This window comes from Lepisosteus platostomus, chromosome 10, assembly GCF_059453375.1.
Source record: "Lepisosteus platostomus isolate fLepPlt1 chromosome 10, fLepPlt1.hap1, whole genome shotgun sequence".
Taxonomy (NCBI): domain Eukaryota; kingdom Metazoa; phylum Chordata; class Actinopteri; order Semionotiformes; family Lepisosteidae; genus Lepisosteus; species Lepisosteus platostomus.
The window spans coordinates 45649168-45666382 of record NC_142620.1 but is presented as its reverse complement, the minus strand read 5'-3'; the positions used below and the strand labels follow the sequence as shown (position 1 = coordinate 45666382).

Sequence of the window (17215 nt, the reverse complement as noted above, 5' to 3'; positions counted from 1 at the left end):
ACTACACAGAATGATAGTTTTTAGGTTGGAAATTTTTTTTTAAAAGGTTTCAATTAGTGCTTTGGTATCGGCTTCATTGCTTCTTATGAAGCAAAACAAGAGTTCTTAATAGTTATTTGTTGAGAAAAGGGGTTTTAATGGAGAGACTGCTCAATTACAGTTCAAATTATATTGTTTGTAAATAAATTAACCAGGTAGGACTTCACACTGGGTCTTTAGGCTTTGGGGGTAACTAAAGAAATGGCTTAAAAGGTAGATACAGAAGGCAGCAATATATAACACTGAAGATAAATGTCTTTGCCCCTGGTGTTCACAGTGTGTTCCTGTGATTTATCCTTCTGCAGAATCAACAAAGAATGAGACAATCACAAAATTTCTGCAGCTGTGTATATTTCCTCGCTGCATCTTCTCTGCCATTGACGCGGTGTATTGTGCTCGCTTTGTGGAGCTGGTTCACCAACAGAAGACCCCAAATTTCTGCACCCTCCTTTGCTATGACCGGGTAAGTGCTGCTCTGCAAATAATAATAATAATAATAATAATAATAATTGCTTACACTTATATAGCGCTTTTTCTGGACACTCCACTCAAAGCGCTTTACAGGTAATGGGGACTCCCCTCCACCACCACCAATGTGCAGCATCCACCTGGATGATGCGACGGCAGCTATAGTGCGCCAGAACGCTCACCACACATCAGCTATCAGTGGGGAGGAGAGCAGAGTAATGAAGCCAATTCACAGAGGGGGATTGTTAGGAGGCCATGATTGATAACAGCCGATGGGGAAATTTGGCCAGGATGCCGGGGTTACACCCCTACTCTTTTCGAGAAACACCCCGGGATTTTTAATGACCACAGAGAGTCAGGACCTCGGTTTTACGTCTCATCCGAAGGACGGCGCCTGTTTTTTACAGTATAGTGTCCCCGTCACTACACTGGGGCATTAGGACCCACATGAGCCGCAGGGTGAGCGCCCCCTGCTGGCCCCACTAAGTAGTTTCCCCTTTGCATTTTAATCTTATTTATTAAGGTTTTCATAACTTTTAATGGGTCTCAGATATAGATGACCCATTTAGGAATTGTGGGAGTTCAAAAACATGACCATACCCTGTGAGTAATTAATAGTATTAATAGTTTAATGACTTCTTGTGGAACTGAAATACAGTACATTCAGTTGGAAAGGAATAAGTAATAGGTTTATTCCATGCTGGAAAAAAAGAAGAAAGCCTTCTTCAGAAGGCTCCATGGCCGAAATGTTGTGTTTTCTTTTTTTTCCAGCATGGAATAAACCTATTACTTGTTCCTTTGCAGCCTAGGCATGCTGACGGAGCTACCCACCTGAACTAATAAATTCAGTTGTTAGGATTACTATGTAAAACATTAACACCCAAAGAAGGCTCCACAGCTGAAACGTTTCCTTTCTTCTCTTTTCAGCGTGGAATAAACCTTTATGTGTTCCTCTGTAATACATCTCCATCTAAGCAGATTAAAGCAAATGTAATTTGTGTATTTATATTGTTCAATATCTAATTATAAACTGTTTGCAGTTGTTTTATAAAGACTGTTTGAATTTTAGGTTTTTTCAGACATTATTTACACTGTAGCCAGCTGTACAGAAAATGAAGCCAGACGCTATGGGCGGTTCCTCTGTTGCATGCTGGAGACTGTGACTAGGTGGCACAGTGACCGTGCCATTTACGAAAAGGTAAAATTGAAATCAGTTAGCCTTTTCTAAATACATTTCGACTCTCACTTTCAAGGATAAAGTCTCTGCTGATGGCAAATATAGTTTCATCTATATATGGGAATGTTAAATGTGTTTACTTGATCTCTTTGGAGTTTCAAAGAAATAATTGTTTTTAGTTTTATATCAGTTTACATACTAAACTAAATTGTCCATGGCTTTTTGACACATTTTAAGTGTGGTTCTCATGCAAAACTAAACATAAATACTTGTCCAATCCAAAGCTGGTCCAGTTTCATTTAGTGGAAAAATAAGTTTATTTTTCTCAGGTACCTGATTTATACTGACGTGTTGTATTAAGTATTGTTTAGTTTATCACAGTGGAGCTAGTGTGCAGAACACTTGTATGAGCAACACATATGTAAATGGAAGTGCAGCCTGAGTTAAGTTTTTGAGCTTTTTTAATCGTTGTGCTCTTTTATACAATATAGAGTGTTGGTCTTAGCCATTCTTGTGAACGTTGGGCTTGTAGGTAGTCCTCTGGGCAGCTTTCACTAAAACATTATTAAAAGCCATGAAATCTGAAGAGTTTTCTGCTGATGGGCTTGGCAGGCAGCCCATTGCATGTCCTAGCACTTCAAAAGCAGATCTGTACAGATTGTTCTTTACAGTGCTTTTACAGTTTTGGATTTGAGACTTTCGGCTGAGCTTTACTAAACACCAGGTGCCTTTTGAACCCCCTTTTATGAATATGCTATGGTACATAGTTGCTCTGGTAATCTGCGATAGAGTAAACAGAATTTGAGCCATACAGTGCTTTAAAAAAATAAATTACTATTTGATGCCTCTTGTCATAGCTTGAAGAGCAAAAGAGCAGCACAGTATAGCCTTTTTCTGTCTGATTACATATGAACATAGTAGGGGACATTTTTAAGCATTTTGTTTGATTGAATAGTCAGATATATATCATTTTTTGTGGCAGCATTGTATTGAGTTGACAAACATTTGTTTAACTTTTCAATGTCAGGAGTGTGGCAATTACCCAGGGTTCCTCACAATTTTGAGAGCAACTGGCTTCGATGGAGGAAACAAAGCAGATCAACTGGACTATGAAAATTTCAGACACGTTGTTCACAAGTGGCATTATAAATTAACAAAAGTAAGTTTTGTTCAATTTTCTGTCCTCATTTGAAGATGGCAGCTGAAACAGTACTAGGGTTACATTTTGAAATTTAATTATTAAAAGGAATGTTATGTTGGTTATGGTTGAGAGCATCATATTTCCTTAAAATATTTCTAAGAGTACTTAATCTTTTTTGGGGTGAATGTTTGAGTAAAATATCATTTTTAGATTTCATTCTGGTTTTTCTATGACTGTGATATTTGCTATTTTCTTTGCCACGGAGATTGTTTACTGCTTCTCATTTGTAAACACCAGAATTATAAATCTGCCACTGACCATTTTTTAGTAAAACACCTTTGTCTTTCAAATGGAACTTTTTTTAAACTGCAGTCAGGATTTTATTTATTGTAGTGTCTGTTTAATTTTATTTTTTAACCAGTTTCAGAGTTAAGAGATATTTTTTCTTAACCAAAGGCTAGTAAGGACTTTAGATGTTCTCATTCAACACCGGGTAATTAAATTACGTGTTAAGACTTAGCCAGGTCAAGCAGATATAAAACAGATTTATGGGCTCTAATTATAACAACACAAGATGATGAGCTTAAGATCCATTGTCTGCTTTTGAAATCACTACGTGCTCTTAGCATCTGTAGAACACAAAGTGATATTTAAACAAGCTCATGAAGATCAGATACAAGAATGAAGCTGTGGGTAAGCTTTAATATTTACAAAGGTGCATCTCAAAGAATTAAGAATATATCTCAAGGCTGCATTATTTTATTTTTTTCTAGGCTTCTGTGCATTGCTTGGAGACTGGAGAATACACCCACATCAGAAACATTCTTATAGTTCTGACCAAGATCCTGCAGTGCTACCCCAAAGTGTTGAATCTGGGCCAGGCTCTGGAGCGTAGGGTGCACAAGATTTGTCAGGAAGAGAAGGAGAAGAGGCCTGATCTATATGCATTGGCAATGGGGTAACAGAGTGAAAAACAACTGTGTGATTCTGCAGTGTATTATGTAATGCCTTTGTAAAGCATCACAAAATAACCAGCAGTTTGCATGAACACATTTCCGCTCTTCATAAATAGATCCAATTTCAGATTCAGTTAAAATGCCAGCTATTTTAAGTCTATGGTCAAGTGAAAAGTTATTTGGGCATATTATATGTTGATGAGGAGGAACCTTAGATTTTTTTCAATGTTTTCATAGGGTTTGACCTCCTGACCACTGACAAAGATTTTGTAGATTTCTGAGCACTTTAAAGATTCTTAACGCAGCAAGGAATCTTTTTTTTAAATTTGGTTTGCAGTTTGCACTAATGAGAGCAATTACAGAAGCTGAGTTGTGTAAGAATATTTCTGGTTGGTGTCAGTTGAGGTTTACAGATCATAATTACAGGAGCTAACATTCTGGCTTAAAATGGTGTCGATTTTTCTCCTAATACTGTTCTGTAATTGTGTCTCAGGCCTCCTGTTCACGTCTGTTGGTCGTATTTTACAGCAGTCAATTCTTTGTGAGATGAAATGGCTGGATAAGGTCACGACTGTTGTAAAGTATCTCATTGTTGGCTAATGAAAACCATTAATTCAATAAGTTGATTTGTTGGGATCACGCCTTGTTTTTGTCCTGCCTTGATTAAGTGATCTTATCATACACTCACTTTATGATGTCCTAAGCAATTTAGAAGCAGAATGAGCCTTCTGCTTCTATATTGCTTTAGGCGACATAAAGTGAATGATATATCGAGAGATATTCAACACACGTTTTCGTTGAAACACTCATCTTTTAGTTCTGAATATTATGAACATTTTACAATTAGGGCATTGTTTCTATTTTGACATTTAATTAAGTACAATACAATTTGAAAACAGTTTGGTAATCTGATCTAGAGCACTGTGCAGTTACAATTTGTTATAATCAGTTTTCTGTACAGATATTGAATGCACACTAAAGTAGGCAAAACTTAAATTCACTTTTGCTTGTTTACATGTTTTGCTCAGTTTTACAAATATATAATTGAGTGCTTCTGCAGAACAGCTTTGCTTAAGATTCGACTGTCTAGCTTGATGTCTTGAGTTCTCTGTCTTTAAGGTTATTAAAACACAAGGGATTAACTGTCAGATTCCTCATTTCAGTTAGAAATTAACACTGTGCTGAGTGTCATAGCTTTTGCTTTAAGGTCTGCAATTTAAATGACTGGATTCTTATTTAGTTCTTGGCGTCTGTCTTTACTAATAAGTACCTTCCCATAGTATATATTATTTTAAAACAAAGCTATGCCTTTGAGATGTTGTTTTGAAAAAGGGATATTCAAGCTATTGAAAAGAAAGGATACTAATTTTTTATTCCTAAAATTATGGAAAGGACTTAATTTGAAATCATTTGTCTTGGCCATGGTATTTCTGTATTGTTTGAAATCGAACCTATTTTCTCAGTTCTTATACCTTAAACCAGTAGCTTCTCTGCAGTTAAAATAACTCTTCCCTTAGCAACCTAAACATTCCATGACAACCAGCTGAAAAACAGTAAACTGTGCTTTAAGCACATTTGTTTCTGTCTTTTAAATTTGATGGAAAAAATGCAACTGTTGCTGTCTATTAAAGGTTATGAAATCTTGATGTGTGCATACACATCTCCTGCTATATAGAGTCTTGATAGGTGCTTTGAACACACTCCTTTCAGTTTTAGATAAGGGTACTTTCTAATGTAAACTAGTTTTGTCTAAAGCTTTTAAAGCCTTTGATCATTTCTAACCTAAACAAGACTTAAGAGTTACTGTGCTTTCACTGGTATCCAGAGTCAATAATAAAGTCTGCACAGGAGCTGGTAGAAAAAAAGGTAGTCATGAAATTTAATGGCACATGTAAGCAAATAAATTTCTGACTTTTTTTCTTCTCCAGTTTATTCAATAGAAAGCAGAAAAAAGCCTTCCATTTCCCCATCATCTTTATCCTTTAATTCTTACCTTTTCCTGTCATATGTAGTACAATGGCCCCAAACAAATCTGAAATGAGAATTCTTGTAAATATCCCTAAACCTCAATATGCTGTTGGTACTTCCTTTTTGACTACTAACATCAAGTTGTTTTCGGTTGTAATGCCTTTTGATTTTTTTTTTGTGTTTGTGCCTTTTTTAACCAATTGTGCGACTTGCAGCTATTCTGGCCAACTGAAAAGCAGGAAACCATACATGGTCCCCGAGAACGAGTTCCACCACAAGGAGCAGCCAGTGAGGAGTGCCACTCCTGCTAACCTCCAGAATGGACCAGGCAGTGCAGGCAAACCTGCAGCCACCACTGCTACCACTGGCAAACCAGAAGAGGGAGTCACAGAGGAGACAGGTATGAGTGCTATAAACATGGAGCTTCAAAACTTAGTCTGTATATCTAGTATGGTGGATTGCCTTACAGCACACACATACTGGGTTAGCTTTGATGCCAGGCAGTCTTTTAGAACACAGAGAAACACTGCATTTCCAGGCTTATCATATGATGAAATGGTTGTAGATTTATGTATTAAATAAAAATGTCAAAGTTTGGTCATTTTCGGTCATAAAATTGAAGAGAGATTTAATAGCTCTGATTTCATGACGGATTTGCATCAGGCAATTTTGTAGGGAAGATTCACTGTTTATTTTACATTTTTTTTGGTAATTAAACATTTGTTGGAACACTCCCGGAACGGATTAGATTCTACAAGTATTAATTACAAGCAATGTAAAATATCACATCCCCTGGTTCTTGTGGTGTTAAGTTTAGACTTTTTATTTCTCCAAAGCATTTATCTCTTTTTTTTTTTTTGGTGCTTACGATTCTTGTCCATAGGAAACAAGTCTAAGTAAAAAGTCGGGAAGCAGCGTCTGGTATAAATGTTTAAATAATTCAGATCTTTAAAACCCCCATCTAGATTTCATTTAGATTTTATGAATTTTCTATTTCGTTTTAAGATTGGACATTTAAGTCAGATGTAAGTAAACCCTAATCTTGCTCTTTCCTCAAAGTGCTGTCCTTAATCTTTTGCACCCATTGTAAATTGAATCTCATCTCATAAAGAATCGCATTCTTCAATGATGGGATAAGAAGCTTTAGTACTTAATTCAAAAAAATTACATGCTTAGCCATAATGTTTAACCATTGTACATTTGTGCTGTTACTATAAATATACATAGTTTTTTTTTTTTAAAGTAGGGAAGAGATGCTAACGGATGCCAGCTCTCACAAAGGTGCTCTTTGCTGTTGCAGATAAATCGAAGGAGAAATCCCAGGGTCCTGTAAAAGCTGCAAACAAAACCAACAGTGCAACTACAAAAGTCACCACCAGCAATGGAAACAGTGCTCCTAACAGGTAACAATAAAACTAGTATTCTTATCACACATGATTTAATATCAGGGAAAAAAATACTTTTTCTCATGAAACAACATTGTCGTTTTGTCCTGTAGTGGAAAACATAACATTTTGTTTTGGGAAATGTTTTTCGAAATAATCAGTTCTAAACCTCAGTATACTTCTATTTTTTTAAATAACAGAATGGATTCTGTTTTAAATGTCTATTGGTCACATAAATAAACAATAAAACTATAAAATAAGAACAGGTTCTGTTTTAGATCCGGTGTTCGTAAATTAAATTTATAGAAGTATTAAGAGGAGTGGTGCTTATGAAACTTACATTGGCTATCAATGTAAATGTATGGTACATGAAAGTATTCATCGCCTTTTGAGTTTTCCACATTGCATTGTGTTACAGCTTGGAATCATTTTGTATGTAATTAGGATTTTATTCCACAAAACATTCTATAATGTTGAAGGAAAAAACAAAATTCTGTTGATCCTCTTGAATTAATTATATATAAAATGGAAAAAAACTGATGTCTTAAGTATTCACCCCCTCTGCTGTGACACATCTAAATAGGCTCTGGTGTAGCCAGTTGTCTTTAGTAGTCACAGAATTAATTTTAAATTGTTCAGTACATTTTAAAAAATAGTCAATGTTAAAAGGTTCACTAAGAGTTAAGGGACCAAAAGTAGCTAATGAGTTCAGGCGTGCCTGTGGGGATTTTTTCATACGTTTTACTAAGCACAACTGACATAGTCTTCCCTTTGTATTTTATGTGAAATTGATTAACATTTAACAAACATTTAGTTTAAAATGACTTTTAGCACACCAGTATTCACATCTTAAAGGAATAATTTTGCAGAACTGATTCCATTTGGAAGTTCAGTCCTGTTATTGAGGGTGGACCTGGAATACATCTCCCCATTTACATACATTCTTAAGGAGAATCATTTTTTAATTAGTGTTTTTGAGGTATGAGGCATCCTTTAGGAGTGTATCTGCCATGTGAATTGAGAGCTACCTATTGTTGGTAAACTATTTTAAATAGAAACATTGGAAATATTGTTTGCCCAAACAAAAATAACATTACCAATTATGTCTCGCAGCACTAAGGCTATCAAAGAGAAGGAAGACAAGGAAAAAAGTGGGAAGGAGAAAAGTAAGGATAAGAAGGAGAAAACACCAGCAGGCACTCCAGAGGCCAAAGTAACAGGGAAGGAGAAACAAAAGGAAGAGAGGTTGGGCAAAGATGACAAGGCTCGGGAGACCAAGGAGAAAACACCCAAGGCGGACAAGGAAAAGGAGAAACTCAAAAAGGATGAGAAACCCGGCAAAGATGACAAGGTCAAGCTGAGCAGCAACACCGAGTTCAGATCTTCTGCTGACAAGGAGCCGTCCAAGGAAAGAGATATAACCAAGGAAGCCAAAGTCAAGGAGAGCAGTAAAGGTGAAAAGGTTGCAGCTACTGGGTCCTTGAAGTCACCTGTTCCCCGGTCGGAGTCCTCAGAGTCTGAGAGGGGTAAGTGCAGTAAAGAGGCTTTTAGAAACCTTTTCAGAGTGAAGATGTTTAGATCAGTCTAAGTTATGAAGTCAACCAGAATAAATCAATATTTTAAAAAGGACAATTAATGTATGGGATAAATATACAGGTTAAACTGTTTCATTCTTCAATTGGACAGATACAGTAACACGTTGATCACCCTCAATGAAAAAGATCACTATAGTAACTTGCCTTTTTTACTGAAAAGCTTTACAATGATCCTGGTTATGTAGCTGAGGGAGAAAGAAAATGACTTTTAAAAAGTGTAAATTTGATCTAAACAGGCAAATTAATAAATGCTGATTTATTTATTGCAGAACTAAAGCGTCGAAAACTTGACACCCACTCTTCACCATCGCATTCCTCCACTGTTAAGGTTAGTATAGCCTGAGGAAGGCAGCGCCCACGTTTCTTGCCTTTCCGGTTGGAAAACGAGTGTTCTTCCAAGTGTCCGTCTTCCTTCAAGTTGGTGATGGAAAGAGCGCACTGGAGCCTCTGGATTCCTATTTTAAAGGGAGAGGATTAGAAAAAATCATTTCATGGACAATGTTTTTGTAATGAATATTTTTATAATAAAATACCTTCAAGGACCTAGCAGAATATTGTATATAGTAAATGCTCCTTTTTTGAGTGTAACCGTTTTCAAGAGCATGTGGAGGAAAATTATCTCGGAAGTGCCTGAATATTTTTTTTACAATTTGCAAAGTCATTTTTGTACATTTGTTTTTTCCTCCTTTTTGATTTTTGGAGTGTGATATTTGCTTCAAGCAAAACGGCTTCCCAGTTGAATAAAAAGTGGAGCATTTTTATTTGAATTTTTTTCCTGCAAGCTGAGATTAAAGAATGTTTCTTGATGAAGATTTCCTGGATTGTGCACAGAATTTACCCGGATATCTCTGGATACAGCAGGGAGCCAGGATGAGCGCGCCGCCGCAGAGTGCCTTCTGAGAAGGAATTTCGTTTAAGAAATCAAGTTCCGTGATTGCTTCTCCTGTAGTTGTCTTGCATTATTCAGTCAGCATGCAGCCTTATGTTTTTACCTTCCCCGCAAGAGGGTGTGAAGTGTGCCAGTCCTGTGAGCCTGCATTAGAAATTAAAGGCAGCCAGACCTTCCAGCAAGCCAAGAAAAAGCCATGATATACCACCAGCAAAAAACAAAAGCCAACAACAACAAAGAAAGTGGGCGTAGCCTTCTGGAAGGATCTCCATAGCAACTACTCCACTGAGCTTTTTTTAAAAATTTCTTTATATTCCCTAACACTCAAGAAGTCATTGAGTTTCCCATATTTTGACCATTTTGAACTGTAAGTTGTTAAATTACACACAAAGCACACTAGCAAGGAAGTAAAAAGTAAAAAAAAAAACATTGCCTAATATTGTTGAAATTAAACTACATCACCAGGACACACTTTCCTAAATACTAAATTCATGCATTCATACCTCATAAAGTGAAATATACAAAAAAACCTCAAAAGTAGCCTTGATTTCACACAGCAACATAACACAACGTAAGACACTACTCTGGGCTGATAGGGATGTAGTGAGAACAGTTTTTTTTTCTAAAACCAGAATTTGATAGGACACCTTTCATCAGGCTTTTCTGAAGATCTGTAAATGTAACACATTCACTCGCGTGAGGGTTTTACAAAAATCAGATTAATTTCACGTCTCAGGGCAATTTTTGTATATATGTTTTTCTAAAAGAAATTTAACACTACACAGACATATGAAGAGTCAGACACTGATATTAGATTTGGAAACCAGATTAACTTTTTTTTTTGAAAGTCTTTCTTCTTCTCCAAATAACGATGTCAAAGACTTAGTCCTTGAAGGTCAATCTGGATGTGCAGAGTGAACATCAGCTTCCCCCCCCAACTTCTTGGTTTCTGAGAACTGTTCCAGCTCATCTGTCATCTCCATTCATTCCTACAGGACAATCTCAACGAACTCAAGGACTCAGCTTCAAAGGTTTGGCTTTTTTACATTTTCCAACAATGCCTTTAGGGGTCTGCCATTTGCTGCCATTGTTCTTAAGGTTCTGTACCTCCATGTTCTTGTGGAGACTCAAGCTGACATTGGTGTGTCATAGTTAAGTATAAGAGGAGCTGTGATTGTACATATGTACGCAGCCTAGCGGATAAAACAATCATAACATTATACAGAAAAAATTGTGGTTTTTGTAAACATGGACATTTTGTTGAAGGTCGACCTGTGACTAGAAAGCTAAGTTGTTTTGGTGTTTTCAGGGTTGCCAGGTCAGTTCTGGAAAGATGCATAATATTTAAAATATTAAAATGATGAGGGGGTTGCAGAGTATGATTATATGCTTTTTCGTAAAGGTTGGAGCTTAATGGTGATCCATTGTCATTAAAACACAAAGTGAGGTTTATAAATGAGCCAGATTGTGTTTTAATTCCCTTGTTTTCTTTACAAAGTTAAAGAAACCAATTCAGCTGGAACAAATAACAGTGAGTGGCTAAGAATAAGTAATGCTACATTTAAGCTGTAACAGTAGTGATTGCTTTATCTTTCAATGCTACTTTCAAACTAACTTGCCTGACAGATTATTCCTAATCTTTTGCACAGAAAAGGTGATTTTGACTTATTCTCTGCTGTTTAAAATTTCACATTTTCTGTCCCCTTTTACTTAACTATTTCTGTCTCGGCTTTGACATGGGGTGCTGTAAAAACAGCATTTCTAAACTGATTCCTTTTTGAATGGCTTCTAGTGAATGCTTGGTGATTCAGCTGCAGTCAATGAAGAAATTACTGGGCATTTGAAAATATGCTGATGGCAACACTTGAAAGAGCAATACACCAGAATTTTAAGCAGTCTGTTTTTTGGCTTATCGTGGTGTTTTTTGTTAAGGGTTTCCCTGATGTTCCAAATTTCTCATTATCTTTTGAATTAGAACTTAATAAATTTGATGTACTCAAAGCAAGTAAAAGACTTAATAGTAAGTAAAGTGTTCATGCAACAAGACTTTTTATATACCACCATTTTTTCTTAACATTATCTGAGTTTTTGATGTTCAAAAATAGATTTTTCTGTCTTTGTGCCAATATTATGTTTTGCTTTCCCAAAAGACATTATTGGCAAATTGTCTTCCTGTCTTATTACAGAAATGCTGGATGGTAGAAGGTAGCTAAGCAGAGGAAATAATTATGATAAGAAACCCATTATGATGTGGAATTCCCACCTGCAAGGCTAGGATTAGTACTTTGAGATTGGAATGTAAAATTATTCCAAAAACAAAAGTGCAAATGAAGAGAAGCACTCCATCAAACATGTTACTGTCTTAGAAGATCAGTGATATAATAGTGCAATGCAGATTGTGAAGTACCTGATGAATTTAGAGCTGTTAATCATGTAGTGTTTAAAGGTTTACTTTAGCTTGAACTGTTATGGTAAAGAGGTGATGTGTAACCTTTGTCTGACTGTTCCTGAAATGCAAACATCCAAAATATTGTCCCATCAATAACAATTTCTATTTGAATTTTAATCAAAAGCCAATAAACTACTTATGTATGAATAATGTCTTGTATAATAATACATGTACTTTGTATTTGCAATCAAATAACACAGTTCTGGCTGTTACATCACAAGTCAAAAAATGCAAAATGGCACAAAACACTCTTGATAGTGGCATCTTATTCACTGTATTCTGCTTTTTGTCATATTACACTAAATGTGGTGGGGCTGATTAGTTTGTCCTCCCCCTCCCAAAAAAAAACTCCAAAACATCTCAACCTTTCTATTGTAAAATACATTTCTGAGGAATGTTTTTAGGTGTCATTTATGAATTATCGTATATTCCGAATATGCTAAAAAGGTTAATGGCAGATCTATAGTAATTTTGTCCAGTGAGGGACTGCAATTTTACTGGCAAATGAGGCATCACAGTCCACCTCTAATATTGTGTGTACTATGTACAGTGAAAACCTTACATTTTTATATTGATCATAAAGGACAGACAAAAGTAAACCAAAGTAATGAAAGCTGTCATTCAAAGTGATTGATATTATTGGTAAAGATAACAGTTGAAATAACACAATTTTATCGTAATTCTCATTATTATTAATATCAATACTTTGTTACTTTCATATAACATGCACGTCTTTGTAATATTGTATTTAGACTACCGTTAATGGTTAATAGTTTTTGACAAATACACAGAAACAAAGCTTAATCTAGTATGCGAGTTTTTATCGGGAAAATGTCAGAAGCCGAAATGAGAGTATATAAATATTCTTCTTGTTGGGGGATTCTTGTGGAATGCTTGATAACTACAGTATATCACTTATGAACACAGACACATCTGACAAACAAGAGTTCAGTGTTAAGTGGCTACAACTGAATTTTATTAAATTATTGTACGTTTTATTTGGCAAATTTTAGAAATGTTACTTCTTTTTCTAGATGCAAATTTGATTCAGTTCTGCATTAGTTTAGTTTTCAGCTTCTGTTCTGAAATGAACCATGGGAAAGATTTTTTTTGGTCTGTAACGCATTAACATAACCCCATGTGCAGAATAAAGCCAGCCTGAAGCAAAAGCCCATTGTTGTCTATTTTAAATGCTGAATATTATAACGTTTGTGTATAATATTAATGTCCCAACCTTTTAATTTTCACATAGTTCATGTTTATTACATTGAACAGAATACAGAACCCTACAAGAAAAGCTGTTTTGAGAATAGATGGAAAGTCTGTCTGTTTTTGTAAGATGTGCGTTTCTTTTCTATTAAAGTAGTTAATGTATCTAGAGGAAATGGGAATTGAGAGTTAGCAGGAGTTGGGAAAGTTAATTAAGATTGTTGATTAAATATACTCTGTTATACAAAAGGCTTTGTGTCTGTTCTTAAAGTATTTTCACATATGACATTAAAACTCTCCCTTTTTCCATTCTTAATAGTTCTCTTGAGGTTAAAAAAGCAACACTTTTGAGTGACTCAAGCTGCGTACTGTAGACTCTAGGATCGGTGATGTTATGTGGTGTCATAGGTTTGAACCCAGGTCATGTCACTAGTCAGCTTATCCTGGTATTTCCGGAAAATGTGCTATGTAATTGGCAAAACACCAACAAGGATGGGATTAGTCAACTAGGGGTCTGAGTGATACAGTGGCTCCTTCAATTTCCCATGAGCTGGCTTGTAGTGACTTTAGTAAGAGACACACTGTTCATCCACAACTCTCCTGTCTGTTGTTGTGGAGCTTGCAGTCTTTTAAAAGATGAATGACTTGATGGGTTAGAGAAGCACATCTGCCCTTCCTCATTCACATCTTGCTATCTATACATAATTTGTTACTGTGAGCCACAACAGGAACAATCAACTATTCCATATCAGGTGGGCATATAATGAAGTACAAAAAACAAGTGGTATGACCTCTCATTGCTGAAAAAGTTTGATTTTTAGCCTCTGGAAGGGTATTAATAATGCTGTTACAAATGGGAGGAAATTATTTTTGATCTAATCCTACAGTTCATTTTGATTGTCTGTAGCAAGTATCTGCTGTAATGCAAAAACACATTGCAATATTGCTTTTACGTTGATAAACCTAGTTTGTTGGCCTCAGGGCAAACTGAGCCGAGCTGAAATGTCAATTTCAAATGCACACAGAAATTTAAGAAATGCAACCCCATCTTAAAGATCAAAGAAAGGAATACAGCTGTTTGTTTTAGTTTTGTATATTTGTTGCTGTTAAGGTTATTAAAAGAAAGTGAGATAACGATAAAGCATACAATTAAGACCTGATCTCTGTCTTTTGTTAGCATTTAAACAAATAGTTTGTGCATAAACTAATAAAGACTGTACAGAGACCTCATTTTTACTTTCAGTCTGGAAGACACCTGCCTGAACAGGAGTGGTTATTTGGCTATAGTTGACTTCTATGTCTAACCAGTCTATCCCGTGTTTGGATTAAGATCTTTTTCTACAACAGGTCATTACTATTCATACCAAATAGTCTGGAGTGATTGAGACATCCTTGTAGTGCCAAGATGAGCTCTATGTTGAGCAAAGAAGAATTTCAGTGACTTTGTTGTTACATTAAGAGCACAGGCTTTTTTGTGTCTCATTTCCAAATGTGAGAAATCCTATCATGTCTGAATGTGGGACATAGGTAGGATACCCCATGAAAATACCCTCATAGCCAGTAATCAAGGGTTGTTCATGTGCAAACTATAGTTTGCAAAATGGATTCATTATTCTACCGATTGTAGGGATGCCTGACAGCCTTGTAAGAGTTTTAGGTTTTCTTTGATGACTGATTGTGTTCATACTTGTTTTCTTGTGTAGAAGTTATCGTACATGGAGTTCCTTCAAAACCTAAGAATGCTGTGATTGAGTAATTGCAGATAGTTTTCATGTCTGGGTTGATCACGGTGTTATAAGCAGTTTTTACCAGAGTCATAAGAGTGATGAATTGATAGACCCTGAAATGTCCAAGCGATTTAACATTGCAACTTTTCTTGCATTAGCATTCCCTGTGTTTGTTACCTCTTCGCTGAGCCAGAGCACGGATGTAATATGATGAATGCTGGTGACCCTGTATGCACTCACTCATCACCTTTACATATTCAAACTCGAAAGTCAATTTCTTTGCATGTATTTCAAGATGTTAAGAGGAATGCAAATGCATTTTTTAGAAGTATATTGTAACCTCTCATAACATAATTGAATAATTTGAGTAACTGTTGTATAATTATTAGGTCTGAATGAAAATGACTAATGTTCCAAATGTGTTCTGGTATGTTTTAAAATCTAGCTTTTTAAATTTGGAATGGCAAAGAAATTGTTGATATTCTGTATTGAACGAGAATGAAACACATCTGTTCTTCTTGCAAGCCCACTTACTAAGTCATTTGACATTTGAACATATTGCAAGCCCCACAATTGCCTGATGGGAGAGGTAGTGCTAAATTGGCCAGCCCTGTACTTCTCACTGGGATCACTGGTAAGCCTGCAGGTACCTGCAAGCTCATAAAAGCCCCAGATATTTTCTACCCTACTGACTGGCACTCAGTAATTTGTGAGGGCGCTGTTTACTGGTTAAGACACTATGGGACCTCATACATTTTGTTAAAATTTCACATTATTCCTCTTTAACTTGAAAATGTAAATATTAGATGGTTTACTCTCTAGGGAACTGCTGTCACCGATGTGATTTTTTGGAAGCTGTTGTAGTTCACAGATTCCTCACATTTCTCGTTTAGTTTCTTGATAAGAAAGAAACAATAAAACAAGAAGTCAAGGGATTTTTTTTTGAGGACTTTTGTATCTAATGACCCTGGGGACAGCACAGCAATATTTCTTCTTCTGCATTCATTACAGAAAACACCCTGCCAGCAGCTACACATGCAAGATAGACCTTGTATAACCTCACATGCCATTATTTAAGTCAGTGAACACTGAAATTGTTAAAAAAATTATATGTAATTTACAAACTGCAACCTGAGCAGCAATTAATGGTTTCTATGCATCATCTGCAGTAGTCATCTACTCCACTTCCTTTTTGGAATTGTTTGCTCTATGTAAATTTCAGCGGCCTTACTTCAGTATCTTCTGTTAACACTGACTCTAAATCTTGTCTGCTGGTCAGCCGCATGTGCAAGAGTGATTTTGATTGCTTGGATTTGTTTGTCTTTGCTGTCATCCCCTTTAATACAGTTCTATTTCTTTTCCTCACAATTCTCTTATTTGAAATATCTAATACAAATTGCACACTCCCTCTTTCTGCAACCTACACAAAAGCAAAGAGAAATGAATTTGTAAGCATCCTCAAATCTCTCACTCATGCAAGATTATTTTCCTCATATGTCCTTTGGGCCCCCAGACTAAAGATAACAGGGTAGCTATCAACCCACACATGAAAGCAGCATTTATTTGGAATTTTACCATGTAAAAAAGTAAATTGTTCCTCATTATGAACATAAATACTGATTGGGGTGACTTTACATAGCCCCTTTATTTCATTTTCATACCCTTTTGCCACTCCAGTGAGAACAAAAAAATATGAAGCAAGAGACGACTTCACAGAAACTCAACTCTTGCTTTTCTGTAATTGCTTTTCCTGTGCTGATTGTGTTATTGGTCCTTAAGCACATAAATGTCACAAACGGAGGAAGACCATTCAGTCTACCTAGTTTGTTTTAGTGGTGCCAGCTCATTTTTCTTTGTAACTGCTCAGGAGTGCTCTAGGCAGCTGTAGTAGCAGATCTCCTCCACTAGGCACCCAAGATTATTTTGGGATGCATCTTTGACTCGGGTGTCTTTTTGCAAATTAATGTAGCAGAGCTTAATGAAGCCCGTGCTGTCCCAGCATTGCATGTTTTTCACACACGAGCTTCTTAAAAAAAATCTTTGCATTAGTTCTTACGTAATGTGTACATTAAGGCTGTTACATTTGTCATGAAGATGATTGGTATGGAATTGCATTGGGTGCTACTGTAGTTATCTAATTTTTTCCAGTGCACTTTTGCTGCCAGGCAGAAAGAAACCATTACCATTTGTTCTTTCTAAACCTAGTGTACAA

At 36.1% G+C, this 17215-nt stretch overlaps 1 protein-coding gene across 2 annotated transcripts in view; it reads left to right on the top strand.

Moving 5' to 3' along the window:
• thoc2 (THO complex 2) overlaps positions 1-17215 on the top strand; it is a 66872-nt gene that overhangs the window by 36811 nt on the left and 12846 nt on the right. For both annotated transcript variants that reach the window (XM_088596732.1, XM_088596733.1), the window contains exons 25-33: positions 345-502; positions 1577-1705; positions 2712-2843; positions 3599-3783; positions 5965-6149; positions 7050-7152; positions 8248-8660; positions 8999-9057; positions 10614-10649. In XM_088596732.1, the coding sequence (XP_088452858.1) occupies positions 345-502; positions 1577-1705; positions 2712-2843; positions 3599-3783; positions 5965-6149; positions 7050-7152; positions 8248-8660; positions 8999-9057; positions 10614-10649 (1400 nt within the window). The remainder of the gene's footprint in view (positions 1-344; positions 503-1576; positions 1706-2711; positions 2844-3598; positions 3784-5964; positions 6150-7049; positions 7153-8247; positions 8661-8998; positions 9058-10613; positions 10650-17215) is intronic.